This window comes from Dendrobates tinctorius, unplaced genomic scaffold (genome assembly GCF_039654945.1).
Source record: "Dendrobates tinctorius isolate UK_male_01 unplaced genomic scaffold, ASM3965494v1 ptg000296l, whole genome shotgun sequence".
Classification (NCBI taxonomy): domain Eukaryota; kingdom Metazoa; phylum Chordata; class Amphibia; order Anura; family Dendrobatidae; genus Dendrobates; species Dendrobates tinctorius.
The window spans coordinates 2,265,133-2,278,750 of NW_027361963.1; the positions used below are offsets into that span (position 1 = coordinate 2,265,133).

Genomic DNA, 13,618 nt, shown 5'->3' on the forward strand with positions numbered 1-13,618 from the left:
TGTACATATATTAAGGGAGGGAAGTGAGCGGGTGCTGTCGTGGCTCTACAAAAGAGTATTACCGGTAAGTAATCCGTTTTTTTCTCTTCGCCACGACAGCACCCACTGAGAGATTTTCAGAGATAATCACCTGGGAGGGCCCACCGTGTCAAGGACAGATCTACCAAAGGCTAAGTTATTGGAAGAAGATAAATCTAGCCTGTAGTGACTATAAAAGGCAGAAGGAGAAGACCAGGTTGCGGCCTTACATGTTAGCTCAATTGGGACATCCGTCCTTTCGTCCCAGGAAGAAGATATGGCTCGTACAGAATGTGCCCTCCCTCACGCCCTGTGGCGGGCCTTCTCCTTTTTGCCGAATATGCTAATGTGATTGCGTTTCAGATCCACACTTCTTGTTACCCTGGAAAGAGATAAAAAGAGACAAAAGGAGCCCTGCTCTGCCTCCAGGGCCTAGAGTTATCTATATAGACTAAGATGGCCCCCCTTTACGTCTAAGCAATACTATCTTTCCTTCTCTGGTGTTGCCGGGCTATCATAAAAAGGAGGGAAGGTAGATTTCTTGGATCTATGGAATTTAGCAGCCCCTCTAGGGAGGTAGGACGGGTCCGTCTGACACTATTCTGTCCTGAAATATTGTCAGGCAGGAGAATCTAATGGCAGGGCCTGGAGATCATGCATTCTCCATGCTAATACTAAAGCTACCAATAAGGCGGCCTTCAATGAAAAGCACTTTATTGAAGCCAAGTGTATGGGCTCGAATGGGCCCTGTGTGAAAGCATCTAGGACTAAGCTAAGGTCCCAAGGCGGTTTTTGAAGAATGTGAACCGGGTTTGTTTGCTGGCAAGCAGAGATAGATCGAGCCACCCCTTCGCTGCCCGCATGGCATAATTATACGAGGCCTCCAGAGCCGAAACTTGGACTTTTAGGGTTTAACTGCAAGTCCGAACTCGCGCCCTTTCTGCAGGAGCTCTACTACGGCAGGGATAAGACCCTCCCCGGAAAGGTCTGCTGAATGGAAATTTAAAGCTTTTCCTGCAAGAGGGTGCCAATTAAGTCATCTGAGAAACCCCTTAGCTTCAGTAACTGCCTCTCAAATTCTGTGCCGTGAGGCGTAGACCATTGACCTGAGGGTGGTAACAGAGTCTTTGCGAGAGTAGGTCCCGATCCAGAGGGAGAACCCATGACATGGCTCTCAGCCATGAAACCCACAGCTTTTTGGCTCAAACGGGCTATTAAGATGACTCTCGCTCCTTATTACCGTATCATCCTGGTAACAGTTGGTGACAGTAACATCGGAGGGTCTGGTCAACCGTCCAAGAGGTTTGAAGGGCGTCGAGTACATCCGAACTGTCTGTTCTGTACAGTGGAGCGAACCTTTCGACCCGCCTATTGGCCCTTGTAGCGAACAGGTCTATCTCCGGCATGCCCCATATAGCCGCTATCATCCTGAAGATGCGCCGGCTGAGCACTCATTCCCCTTGATGCAGGGTATGGTGGCTTAGGAGGTGTGCTCCGGAGTTGTCCACTCCTCTGACATGGAGAGCAAACAGGGACAGGCTCTGAAGTTGTTTATTACCCTGACAAGGAGGGTCAATAGGGACAAGAGGTGTATTTTGGCTCTCTGCAGGATTCTTTCTGTGGTAGATATCAGAGTTCTTGACCGTATTCCTCCTCATACTATGAAAGTACCATACCATGAAGCATCATGAAGTAATATGAGGCCATATGAAGTACCATGAAGCACCAAGTACCATGAAGTACTCTGAAGCAATGTGAAGTACTATGAAGCCATATGAAGTACTATGAAGCCATATGAAGTGCTATGAAGCCATATGAAGTACCATGATGCAATATGAAGCACTATGAAGTACTGTGAAGGTACTATAAAGTACCATGAAGCACTATGAAGTACTATGATGCAATACTAAGTATGACGTAGTACTATGAAGTACCATGAAGTAATCTGAAGTATTATGAAGGAAAATGATGCACTATGCAGTACTATTATGCCATCTGAAGTACTATGATGCAATACTAAACATTATGAAGTACTATGAAGTACCCTGAAGCAATATGAAGTACTATGACTTACTATGATGCAAACAAGAAGCACAATGAACACCTATGACATACGATGGCATACTAAGACATATCATGAAGTACCATGGAGTACCATGAAGTATCATGAAGCAATATGATGCGCTACGGCACACTATGATGCAGTATGATGCAACAAGAAGTACTACAAAGTACTATGACATACAATGAAGTACCATGAAGCAATGTGATGCGCTATGGCACACTATGATGCCACCAGAAGTACTATGACATATAATGACGTACTATGACGTATCATGAAATACCATGGAGTACCCTGAAGTACCATGAAGCAATATGATGCACTATGATGCAACAAGAAGTACTATGACATACAATGAAGTACCATGAAGCAATATGACGTACAATGAATTATATCATTGGCTGTGTGTGCTTCACTATTTGCGCCTTTTTCTTTTCTCTTTTGATTCATCTTTGGCGCATGTTTGCACCAGGCCGTAGTATTTGGTAATTTACAGTGGTGCCCACCTTTCACTGCACATCCTTCGTACTATGAAGCACCATGAAGTATTCTATGATGTAATGCGATGTATCCAGACTCTATGATACCATATGGTATACGTAGGCCCCATGGGGTACAGATAGACTTACGGCCCCGCCTGAAGGTGCCAAACAAGAGACCAGGCCCACAGTTACATTCAAGGGGGCACCTCTCAGAGTTCCAGATAACCTCCACTCTGAATGGTACATCTCATTTGTCAGAGTGACCTCACCCGAAGGAGCCAATTAACGAGCCGCAGCTGGCAATCTTCAGGGAGACAAGGTGCTGGATCAACCCCTTATGCTTTTTATGGGTGGGGTAGTTAAGTTGCGAGAAAAGGTCTAAACTATAGAAGCGAACCATACGCTTCACAGTCATTCTGAAGTCCCCATAAGGCACTGATCACACAAACATGCAATTAACTGAAGTCAAAACACAAGATGTAGCCTTACCAAGGCACAGAAGCCCATCTCTGTAAGCATACCTCAGCACATGAACTTGTGTGTGTGCCCCTAGGACTGCTACCAGTATGCTGCTGTCTACCAGAATCTATGACTGCTATTCCATTCTGGTACTTGCCTGGCTTCCAGCTACTTAGCTGCTGCCATCTAACGAGACCAGTCACATTCGGACTGGAATGGCTGCCGACCCTCGGAGAGCAGGAGGAAGAGTGAGTGAACTCCTGCACACTGCTTCACTGACCCCTGCCGGGTGCTGTAGCCACCAATTACAAGCTGAGGGTCCAGCTATACTGAGGTTCCCCTCCAGGGAGCAGGGTGAGGTTAGGCTAGTTTCACACTAGCATATCTTCACGCAGCGCACTGCGCCGCAAAGCCCCGCCCCCTCCGGTCATCTCCTCCTACTAGCGCACATCGCTGCATGCGATCTGCGCACCTTATCTTTACCATAGGGTGCGCAGACCGTGCGCTAGTAGGATTTTGCGTGCGCCCTTTTGACGGTGCGCCGAGCACACCAAAATGCAACATGGTACGTTCGGCGCACCGTCAAAAGGCCGCAGCGCACGCAAAATCCTACTAGCACGGCCAGCACACAGTCTGCGCACCGTATGCTAAATATAGGGTGCGCAGATCGCATGCAGTGATGTGCGCTAGTAGGAGGAGATGACCGGAGGGGGTGCGGCTACTGGCCTTCTGCGCCTCTCATACGCGCCAGGACGGCATTTCCCGGTCTACGCTGTCGGACTGGAGCCATTTCCACTCCAGCCATATCGTGCTGCATCACCATGCCAAGCCCCCGGCTGCTGGCTTTCTGCGCCTCTCATACGCGCCAGGATGGCCTCTCCCGGTCTACGCTGTCGGACCGGACCATACCACTGACTATCCGCAAGGAGTCAGGTATGGAATCAGCGTTCAGCATCTTACCGCGTCCTTTGCGAGCTCGGTGCTCCATTACCAGCCTCGCATCATACCTGGGGGTGCCGGTAGCCTTGACGCTGAGTCGCGCTCCCACCCTGAGCTAGGACTCTCTAGTCCGTAATGCGTTCTCCAAGGGGAGTCTCCATAGGTGCCGGCTCCTGCCGCTGTATGCACAGTATGTGAGCCAGGCACACCGTTACCAGCTGAAGGGGGAATTGAATATCAGATTTCCCCCGACACTGCTTCCAGCTCTGGGGCCCCTGCAGCTCATATGGATGCTGTACAGGCAGCAACCAGGCCAGGTATCCTCTTCTCTTTATGGGTTCCTTCCAGGAACAGGAAACCAACTGAGGGAGCGAGGAGGATCGCCCATTTTATCTCTCTGTAGGTTTCCTGTACCTAGGGGCGGATCCCGTCTCTCAGTGGGTGCTGTTGTGGCGAAGAGAAAAACGAGTTATATTATACTCACCCAGGGGCGGTCCGGGTCCGGTTTTGGTCCGATGGGTGTCGCGGTCCGGTGCTTCCCATCTTCTAACGGTGACGTCCTCTTCTTTGCTGCCTGTCATGGCTCCTGCGCAGGCGCAGTTATCTACCCTGTTGAGGGCAGAGAAAAGTACTGCAGTGAGCAGGTGCCGGGAGAGGTCTGGCGCCTGCGCACTGCAGTATTCTGCTCTGCCCTCAACAGGGTAGATAACTGCGCCTGCGCAGGAGCCACGACAGGCAGCAAAGAAGAAGACGTCACCGTTATAAGATGGGAGGCGCCGGACCGGGCCGTGACACCCATCGGACCAAAACCGGACCGCCCCTGGGCGAGTATAATCTAACTCATTTCTCTTCTCTTTCAGGTTACATCGGGGCTTATCTACAGCATTACAGAATGCATTACAGAATGCTGTAGATAAGCCCCAGATGGTGGTGGCCGCAGCTGATACTCGAAAAAATAGGTGACAGATTCCCTTTAAACAGGTAAGATTAGCAGCGTTTGTCTCCGGCCACAGAGCACAGCAGGAAAAACTCCTCATGCACCGTAGGGACAAGAAAAAAAACCACTGGAGAGAGGAAGTGGGGAGGCTATTCGACCTCTCTGTGCTTCCTGCCCCTATTAGGGCCGGGAGTGTCCTCCTACGGGGCTGTTGTGAAGGGTTCCGAGAGAACAAATAAAGCCTAAATAAAACTATGCTTCTTCATCATATTGATGAACAAAAAGTGGAATAAAACTAGATAAAAAAAATGGAATATAAATAAAAACGTTAATTCTTTTTTCAATAAAAATGTTATTGTCATTACTTTGAATTAACCCTTTTGGCGCTGTTTAATCAGCAATTATTGACTACCAAATCGGAGCCATAAGGATTAATAATCAGAGGTAACGCTGCGATCTCCCCATCTATTTTCCCTGCTCTGATTTTGCATCTCAGACATTACCAATCATAGATTGCCACTTTAGATTTTTTTTTTTTATTTACAACTTTATTGCCAACACGCTGTGACTGGCTGCTCAGAGTTGACCGACCAATCACAGTGATCGTTGATGGGGAAGATTGGGCAGGAGGCGGTACAGCTCCCCGTATCTATGTACAGGGATTCTCTGGGGTCAGAGATAGCAGCCATCTTTACTCTGTCACCACGCGATTTACCGTGGTGACCGGAACTCTCCGCACCGCACATGTACGGCGCATGTTGTGGAGGGAGTAAGGGAGACTTACCCTCATTATTACCCCCACACCATGTGTGGCCCGATGTCCCTGCAGGACCAACACCTGCGTCACCAGCCCAGTTATACAGTATTGTTCTGATCAGACCCCACAGAGGAAGAGCGGACCCCCTGATATTTTGTGGTCGTTGATCCCTGAGGCTAAAACACCCCGTCCCGTGCATTCTGACGTCATGTGATAAGGCTCTTTAACCCCTTCCTAATATCTGGTGTCATGCATGGAAGATGCCAGGTGCGCTTCTGTGTAGAAAGGCCGATTGCTGACGTTTAACCAATTAGCTGCCGGTGACAGCCTGACAGTACCGGGTAAGTGGTTAGGTGTCTCATTCTGCTGCTAATAAGTCACCTGATCGCAGGGTCCCAACAATGGGTTGCCATGGCTGCCGGGGGGCCTGTAATAAACTCCAGTCTCTGCCACCAAGGTTTTCCTACTAAGCCAAGAATTTACAGCCTCGCAGGCTCATGTCCCCATTAGTTTTGCAAGAGGACAAAGACTCAAAACTGAAAAGAATGTGACGACAGCGGAGAAACCGCGACTCACAGATCAGAAGAAAATAATCAGGGAAATGAAAGCTGTTGTCAGACGGAGAAAATGTAGAGAAAACCAGAGGAAGTCTGGAGAAAACTCATCTATTATAGGAGGACGCCGGAGAGACGTCATCACATCCACCGGAGCCAACAAGGAGCCTCGCTGCTCACCTCGTGGTGTAAGAGGCCGGAGCTCCTCCATCATCACGGCCTGGTACCGATCCTGGTGTCCTTCTAGATACTCCCACTCCTCCATGGAGAGATAGACAGCGACGTCCTGACACCTTATAGGAACCTGACAACAACGACACCGTCACCACCCAGAATCCTCCAGTGCTGTATAATGTCCCAGCAGTCACCTCTCCGCTCATCACCCAGAATCCTCCAGTGCCCTCCTGTATAATGTCCCAGCAGTCACCTCTCCGCTCATCACCCAGAATCCTCCAGTGCTGTATAATGTCCCAGCAGTCACCTCTCCGCTCATCACCCAGAATCCTCCAGTGCTGTATAATGTCCAAGCATTCACCTCTCTGCTCATCACCCAGAATCCTCCAGTGCCCTCCTGTATAATGTCCCAGCAGTCACCTCTCCGCTCATCACCCAGAATCCTCCAGTGCTGTATAATGTCCAAGCATTCACCTCTCCGCTCATCACCCAGAATCCTCCAGTGCCGTCCTGTATAATGTCCCAGCAGTCACCTCTCCGCTCATCACCCAGAATCCTCCAGTGCCGTCCTGTATAATGTCCCAGCAGTCACCTCTCCGCTCATCACCCAGAATCCTCCAGTGCTGTATAATGTCCCAGCAGTCACCTCTCCGCTCATCACCCAGAATCCTCCAGTGCCGTCCTGAATAATGTCCCAGCAGTCACCTCTCCGCTCATCACCCAGAATCCTCCAGTGCCGTCCTGTGTAACGTCCCAGCAGTCACCTCTCCGCTCATCACCCAGAATCCTCCAGTGCCATCCTGTATAATGTCCCAGCAGTCACCTCTCCATTCATCACCCAGAATCCTCCAGTGCCGTCCTGTATAATGTCCCAGCAGTCACCTCTCCGCTCGTCACCCAGAATCCTCCAGTATAATGTCCCAGCAGTCACCTCTCCGCTCATAACCCAGAATCCTCCAGTGCCGTCCTGTATAATATCCCAGCAGTCACCTCTCCGCTCATCACCCAGAATCCTCCAGTGCCGTCCTGTGTAATGTCCCAGCAGTCACCTCTCCGGTCGTCACCCAGAATCCTCCAGTGCCGTCCTGTATAATGTCCCAGCAGTCTCCTCTCCGCTCATCACCCAGAATCCTCCAGTGCCGTCCTGTATAATGTCCCAGCAGTCACCTCTCCGCTCATCACCCAGAACCCTCCAGTCCTGTATAATGTCCCAGCAGTCACCTCTCCGCTCAGCAGCTCGATCATCTTGTTGCTGAGCTCCAGGATCTTCTTGTTACTCTCATGTATCGGGGAGCGCGGGGGAGGCTCTGTGATGGGGCCCGGGCTCCGCCCTCCTGACTCCTGGAGATGGATGATGGGAGTCACACAGTCCCCGGGTGTCTTCCTCACTACTGTGTAATCCTGTGTATGGAGAGAGACACTTAGGGAGAAGAATTCCTTCCCGACTCCAGATCTGACAATCAGTAGAAATCCCGGGATCAATAACCGTCTCCAGTAATCTGGGGTCATAACCGGGAATATTATTACACTCCGGACAGACATCCCGGCCCCTCTACAGCTCTTATAGGGAATCCCCATGACAACTCCTCTGGGCAGAGAGCTCCACAGAATCCCTGCTCTTACAGTAAAGAATCCTTCTCCTCCTATTCTGGATTTCCTTTTCCCGGTGTCAGACTTGTCACATCACACAATAAAGCTGATAGAAATGTAGAGGAGTTACCTCTCCGCTCAGCAGGGAGATGATCTCCAGGGCGTAGGGGAATAATCTCCTGGTGGTCTCATCTCTGTCCTCGTCCATCCTCGGGGGTTATTCAGGAGAAGGAGGGATGAGCACTGGATCAGCTGGAGGGATCTCGTCCTGCCGACGTCTTCATGATGGAGAAGATGGAAAACACAGGGGATGAGATAATGAGATACTCTATACTCCTGCTTCTAGACCTGTCCTCTGCCTTCGACACAGTTGACCACTGCCTCCTACTACAGATCCTCTCTTCCTTTGGCATCAAAGACCTCGCCCTGTCCTGGATCTCCTCATACCTTTCCAAACGCACATTCAGCGTCTCCCACTCCCACACTACCGCCTCATCCCACCCTCTCTCTGTTGGAGTCCCCCCAAGGCTCTGTTCTAGGACCCCTACTCTTCTCAATCTATACACTTGGCCTGGGGCAATTAATAAAGTCCCACGGATTCCAGCACAACCTTTATGCCGATGACACCCAGATCTACCTCTCTGGCCCAGACGTCACCTTTCTGCTCTCCAGAATCCCGGGGTGTCTATCAGCCATATCCTCCTTCTCCTCTCACTTCCTCAAACTGAATGTGGACAAATGTGAACTCATCATCTTTCCTCCATCTCACAGATCTTCCTTACGCAACCTAGCTATAACAATTGACGACATCACGCTTTCCCCCGTACCGGAGGTCCGTTGCCTCGGAGTAACCCTTGACTTTGCTATGTCATTCAAACCGCACATCCAAGCTCTCTCCACCTCCTGTCGCCTCCAGCTCAAAAATATTTCCAGAATCCGTCCTTTCCTCAACCCTCATTTTACTAAAATGCTTGTGCACGCCCTCATCATCTCCCACCTCGACTATTGCAACATCCTTTTCTGTGGCCTCCCTGCTAACACCCTCGCACCTCTCCAGTCCGTCCTTAACTCTGCTGCCTGACTAATTCATCTCTCTCCTCGCTACTCCTCCACTTCTCCCCTCTGCAAATCTCTTCACTGGCTTCCATTCCCTCAAAGTATCCAATTCAAATGACTAATACTGACCTACAAGGCCATCTACAACCTGTCTCCTCCATATGTCTCTGAACTAATCTCCCGATACCTTCCCTCACGTAATCTCCGGTCCTCCCAAGACCTCCTCATCCAACCGCCTCCAAGACTTCTCCCGAATAGCCCCTATTCTCTGGAATTCTTTGCCCCAACACGTTCGGCTATCAAACACATTCGGATCCTTCAGACGGAACCTGAAAACCCATCTCTTCAGGAAAGCCTACAGCCTGCAATGATCCCCACCTCCTCCTCACCACTACTGGAGCTACCACCTCACCATCACTGGAGCTGCTGCAACCCCCCCAACCTACTGCCTCCTTCCCCACTATCCTGTAGCATGTAAGCCCGAAAGGGCAGGGTCCTCTCCCCTCTATATCAGTCTGTGATAAGTGATATCTGTAATTTGTATGTAACCCCTTCTTATGTACAGCACCATGGAACCAATGGTGCAATAATAACGACAATCACTAAATTCTGCCCAAATATCAACATTTATCAGGAAGAATGTGCAGGAAAAGCCACAAAACTCCACCGCGACCTCCTCTGCCAATCTGACCGTTCATTATCAGCCTCGAAGGTGGAGGACGGTTACCGTGGTAACCAGGGCTGTGGAGTCGGAGTCGTTGCTCATTTTGGTGGAGTCGGTATAAAATGGACCGACTCTTAAAATATATAATAAATTGGGGACAGTAGTTCAATGCAGAATGTGCTGAATATTTTTTCATAGGAATTTGGGAAAGTTATGAAATGTCCTATAAATGACTGTTCTATTCCTGATCTAAGGCTACATTCACACACAGCGTTTTTCCTGCGTTTTTTGAGGATATGTTTTTCAGTTGCAAAAGCCGATCAGCTTTTTAAAAAACCGCATCACCTGAAAGGTTTTTGAGCTCATAATGTTTTCAATAGCAAAAGCAGATTAGAAATCTGCTCTATCTATATATCCATATCTGTCTCCATATCATATCTGTACCAAAAAGAATGAAAGCCGGGTAGCACACAGACTAACACTCCTTTTTTTTAGCACCAGTCAGGGACACCTCATAGCTGCCCAAAAGGACGCCCAGGACAGGCATTGCTCGTCTTCAGTAACATCAACATCAACTGATAGTTGGAATAAATAGACTGCATTCACCACCACATCTTCTTAAGGTGCAGGCTTTATTTTCAAGTGTAGGGGTGTGCAGTATGAGGTTCTGCAGCAGCTGAGGTGTGCAGTATGAAATTCTGCGAAATAGCATGAGGTTCTGCCCCCCCCCAGGTTTGATCCTGGCTACGCCCATAGTGTGAATGTAGCCTGAGGATCTAGGCTTTGTCTTAGCTGAGATAAGTAGTAGTGTGTGTGTGTGTGTGTAAATTGTAGATTCACTCTGAAGGCATCAAGACCATGAATTAACACATGTGGAATTATATAATTAGCAAAAAAGTGTGAAACAACTGAAAATACTGTATGTCTTATATTCTAGGTTCTTCACAGTAGCCACCTTTTCTTTGATTTCTGCTTTGCACACTCTTGGCATTCTCTTGATGAGCTTCAAGAGGTAGTCACCGAAAATGGTTTTCACTTTACAGGTGTGCCCTGTCAGGTTTAATAAGTGGGATTTTTTTGCCTTATAAATGGGGTTGGGACCATCAGTTGTGTTGTGCAGAATTTGTATTATGGCAAGAAAAAAGCAGCTGAGTAAAGAAAAACGAGTGGCCATCATTACTTTAAGAAATGAAGGTCAGTCAGTCCGAAAAATTGGGAAAACTTTGAAAGTGTCCCCAAGTGCATTGGCAAAAACCATCAAGCGCTACAAAGAAACTGGCTCAGATGAGGACCGCCCCAGGAAAGGAAGACCAAGAGTCACCTCTGCTGCGGAGGATAAGTTCATCCGAGTCACCAGCCTCGGAAATCGCAGGTTAACAGCAGCTCAGATTAGAGACCAGGTCAATGCCACACAGAGTTCTAGCAGCAGACACATCGCTACAACAACTGTTAAGAGGAGACTTTGTGCAGCAGGCCTTCATGGTAAAATAGCTGCTAGGAAACCACTGCTAAGGACAGGCAACGAGCAGAAGAGACTTGTTTGGGCTAAAGAACACAAGGAATGGACATTAGACCAGTGGAAATCTGTGCTTTGGTCTGATGAGTCCAAATTTGAGATCTTTGGTTCCAACCACCGTGTCTTTGTGCGATGCAGAAAAGGTGAACGGATGGACTCTACATGCCTGGGTCCCACCGTGAAGCATGGAGGAGGAGGTGTGATGGTGTGGGGGTGCTTTGCTGGTGACACTGTTGGGGATTTATTCAAAATTGAAGGCATACTGAACCAGCATGGCTACCACAGCATCTTGCAGCGGCATGCTATTCCATCCGGTTTGTGTTTAGTTGGACCATCAATTATTTTTCAACAGGACAATGACCGCAAACACATCTCCAGGCTGTGTAAGGACTATTTGACCAAGAAGGAGAGTGATGGGGTGCTACTCCAGATGACCTGGCCTCCACAGTCACCAGACCTGAACCCAATCGAGATGGTTTGGGGTGAGCTGGACCGCAGAGTGAAGGCAAAAGGGCCAACAAGTGCTAAGCATCTCTGGGAACTCCTTCAAGACTGTTGGAAGACCATTTCCGGTGACAACCTCTTGAAGCTCATCAAGAGAATGCCAAGAGTGTGCAAAGCAGTAATCAAAGCAAAAGGTGGCTACTTTGAAGAACCTAGAACATAAGACATATTTTCAGTTGTTTCACACTTATTTGTTAATTATGTAATTTCACATGTGGTAATTCATTCTTTTGATGCCTTCAGAGTGAATCTACAATTTTCATAGTCATGAACATAAAGAAAACTCTTTGAATGAGAAGGTGTGTCCAAACTTTGGTCTGTACGGTATGTATATGTAATCAATATTATACAGTGTATTACATATTTACAATTTATTACAGTTTGTGTTCTAAAGTTGTATTCCAATAAATAGATATTATGTTCTATCGAAATATCTTGATTATTGGATCACAGAAATGATTAAATGTCTGATGTTCACATTGTACTACAATAAATTTTTCACTTAAATATAAGCAATGTATGTGGGAGTCGGAGTCGCAGGTTTAGCTTACCGACTCCACAGCCCTGGTGGTAACTACACCGCCAGCGGGGGGACGGTCGACGCGCTAACTACACCGCCAGCGGGGGGACGGTCGACGCGCTAACTACACCGACAGCGGGGGGACGGTCGACGCGCTAACTACACCGCCAGCGGGGGGACGGTCGACGCGCTAACTACACCGACAGCGGGGGGACGGTCGACGCGCTAACTACACCGCCAGCGGGGGGACGGTCGACGCGCTAACTACACCGCCAGCGGGGGGATGGTCGACGCGCTAACTACACCGCCAGCGGGGGGACGGTCGACGCGCTAACTACACCGCCAGCGGGGGGACGGTCGACGCGGTAACTACACCGCCAGTGGGGGGACGGTCGACGCGCTAACTACACCTCCAGCGGGGGACGGTCGACGCACTAACTACACCGCCAGCGGGGGACGGTCAACGCGGTAACTACACCGCCAGCGGGGGATGGTCGACGCGCTAACTACACCTCCAGCGGGGGACGGTCGACGCACTAACTACACCGCCAGCGGGGGACGGTCGACGCGCTAACTACACCGCCAGCGGGGGACGGTCGACGCGCTAACTACACCGCCAGCGGGGGGATGGTCACCGTGGTAACTACACCGCCAGCAGGGGGACGGTCACCGTGGTAACTACACCTCCAGCGGGGGACGGTCACCGTGGTAACTACACCTCCAGCGGGGGGACGGTCACCGTGGTAACTACACCTCCAGCGGGGGACGGTCACCGTGGTAACTACACCTCCAGTGGGGGCCGTGAGGTGAGGAGGAGACGCTGCACATCCCCCATACAATGCTGCCCGTCCCCAACACTGAGGAGCCGCAGTCACATGGAGCAGGAGCCTCCACAGGAACAGCTCTGATCTCCCCCCACACTCTCCTCTCACAGATTCACCACAAACCCTCCTGTCATCTCACCGGAATGGCGGGAACCGGAAATCTGCTGCTGGCTGACCCCAGAGAACACGAGCTGCGCACACCCGGGACGGAGCGGCTGCACTGAGCGCGGGAGGACCTGTGGTGACGTCACCGTCATGCGACCAGGGGGCGGGGCTCAGGAGAGATGAGGGGAAGGGCCTGTGGTGACGTCACCGTCATGTGACCAGGGGGCGGGGTCAGGAGAGATGAGGGGAAGGGCCTGTGGTGACGTCACCGTCATGTGATCAGGGGCGGGGCTCAGGGGAGAGGTGATGAAGGAGCTGTTGTGACGTCACCGTCATGTGACCAGGGGGCGGGGCTCAGGACCGACGTGTTTAACCCTTTACCCCCCCCCGGGCGGTCTCCATGGTGATGATCCGCCATTTCTGGCCGGTCTGGCCGCTGTCCCTGTGATGACTCGGG

At 50.2% G+C, this 13,618-nt stretch overlaps 1 protein-coding gene across 1 annotated transcript in view; it reads right to left on the minus strand.

Moving 5' to 3' along the window:
• Positions 1–13,334, minus strand: part of LOC141073099 (uncharacterized) — a 222,984-nt gene extending 209,650 nt beyond the window's left edge. The window contains 4 exon segments of the mRNA XM_073560437.1: positions 6,389–6,512; positions 7,604–7,783; positions 8,103–8,250; positions 13,196–13,334. Of these exon segments, the coding sequence (XP_073416538.1) occupies positions 6,389–6,512; positions 7,604–7,783; positions 8,103–8,180 (382 nt within the window). The 5' untranslated portion in view covers positions 8,181–8,250; positions 13,196–13,334.
• Positions 13,335–13,618: the final 284 nt, after the last annotated feature.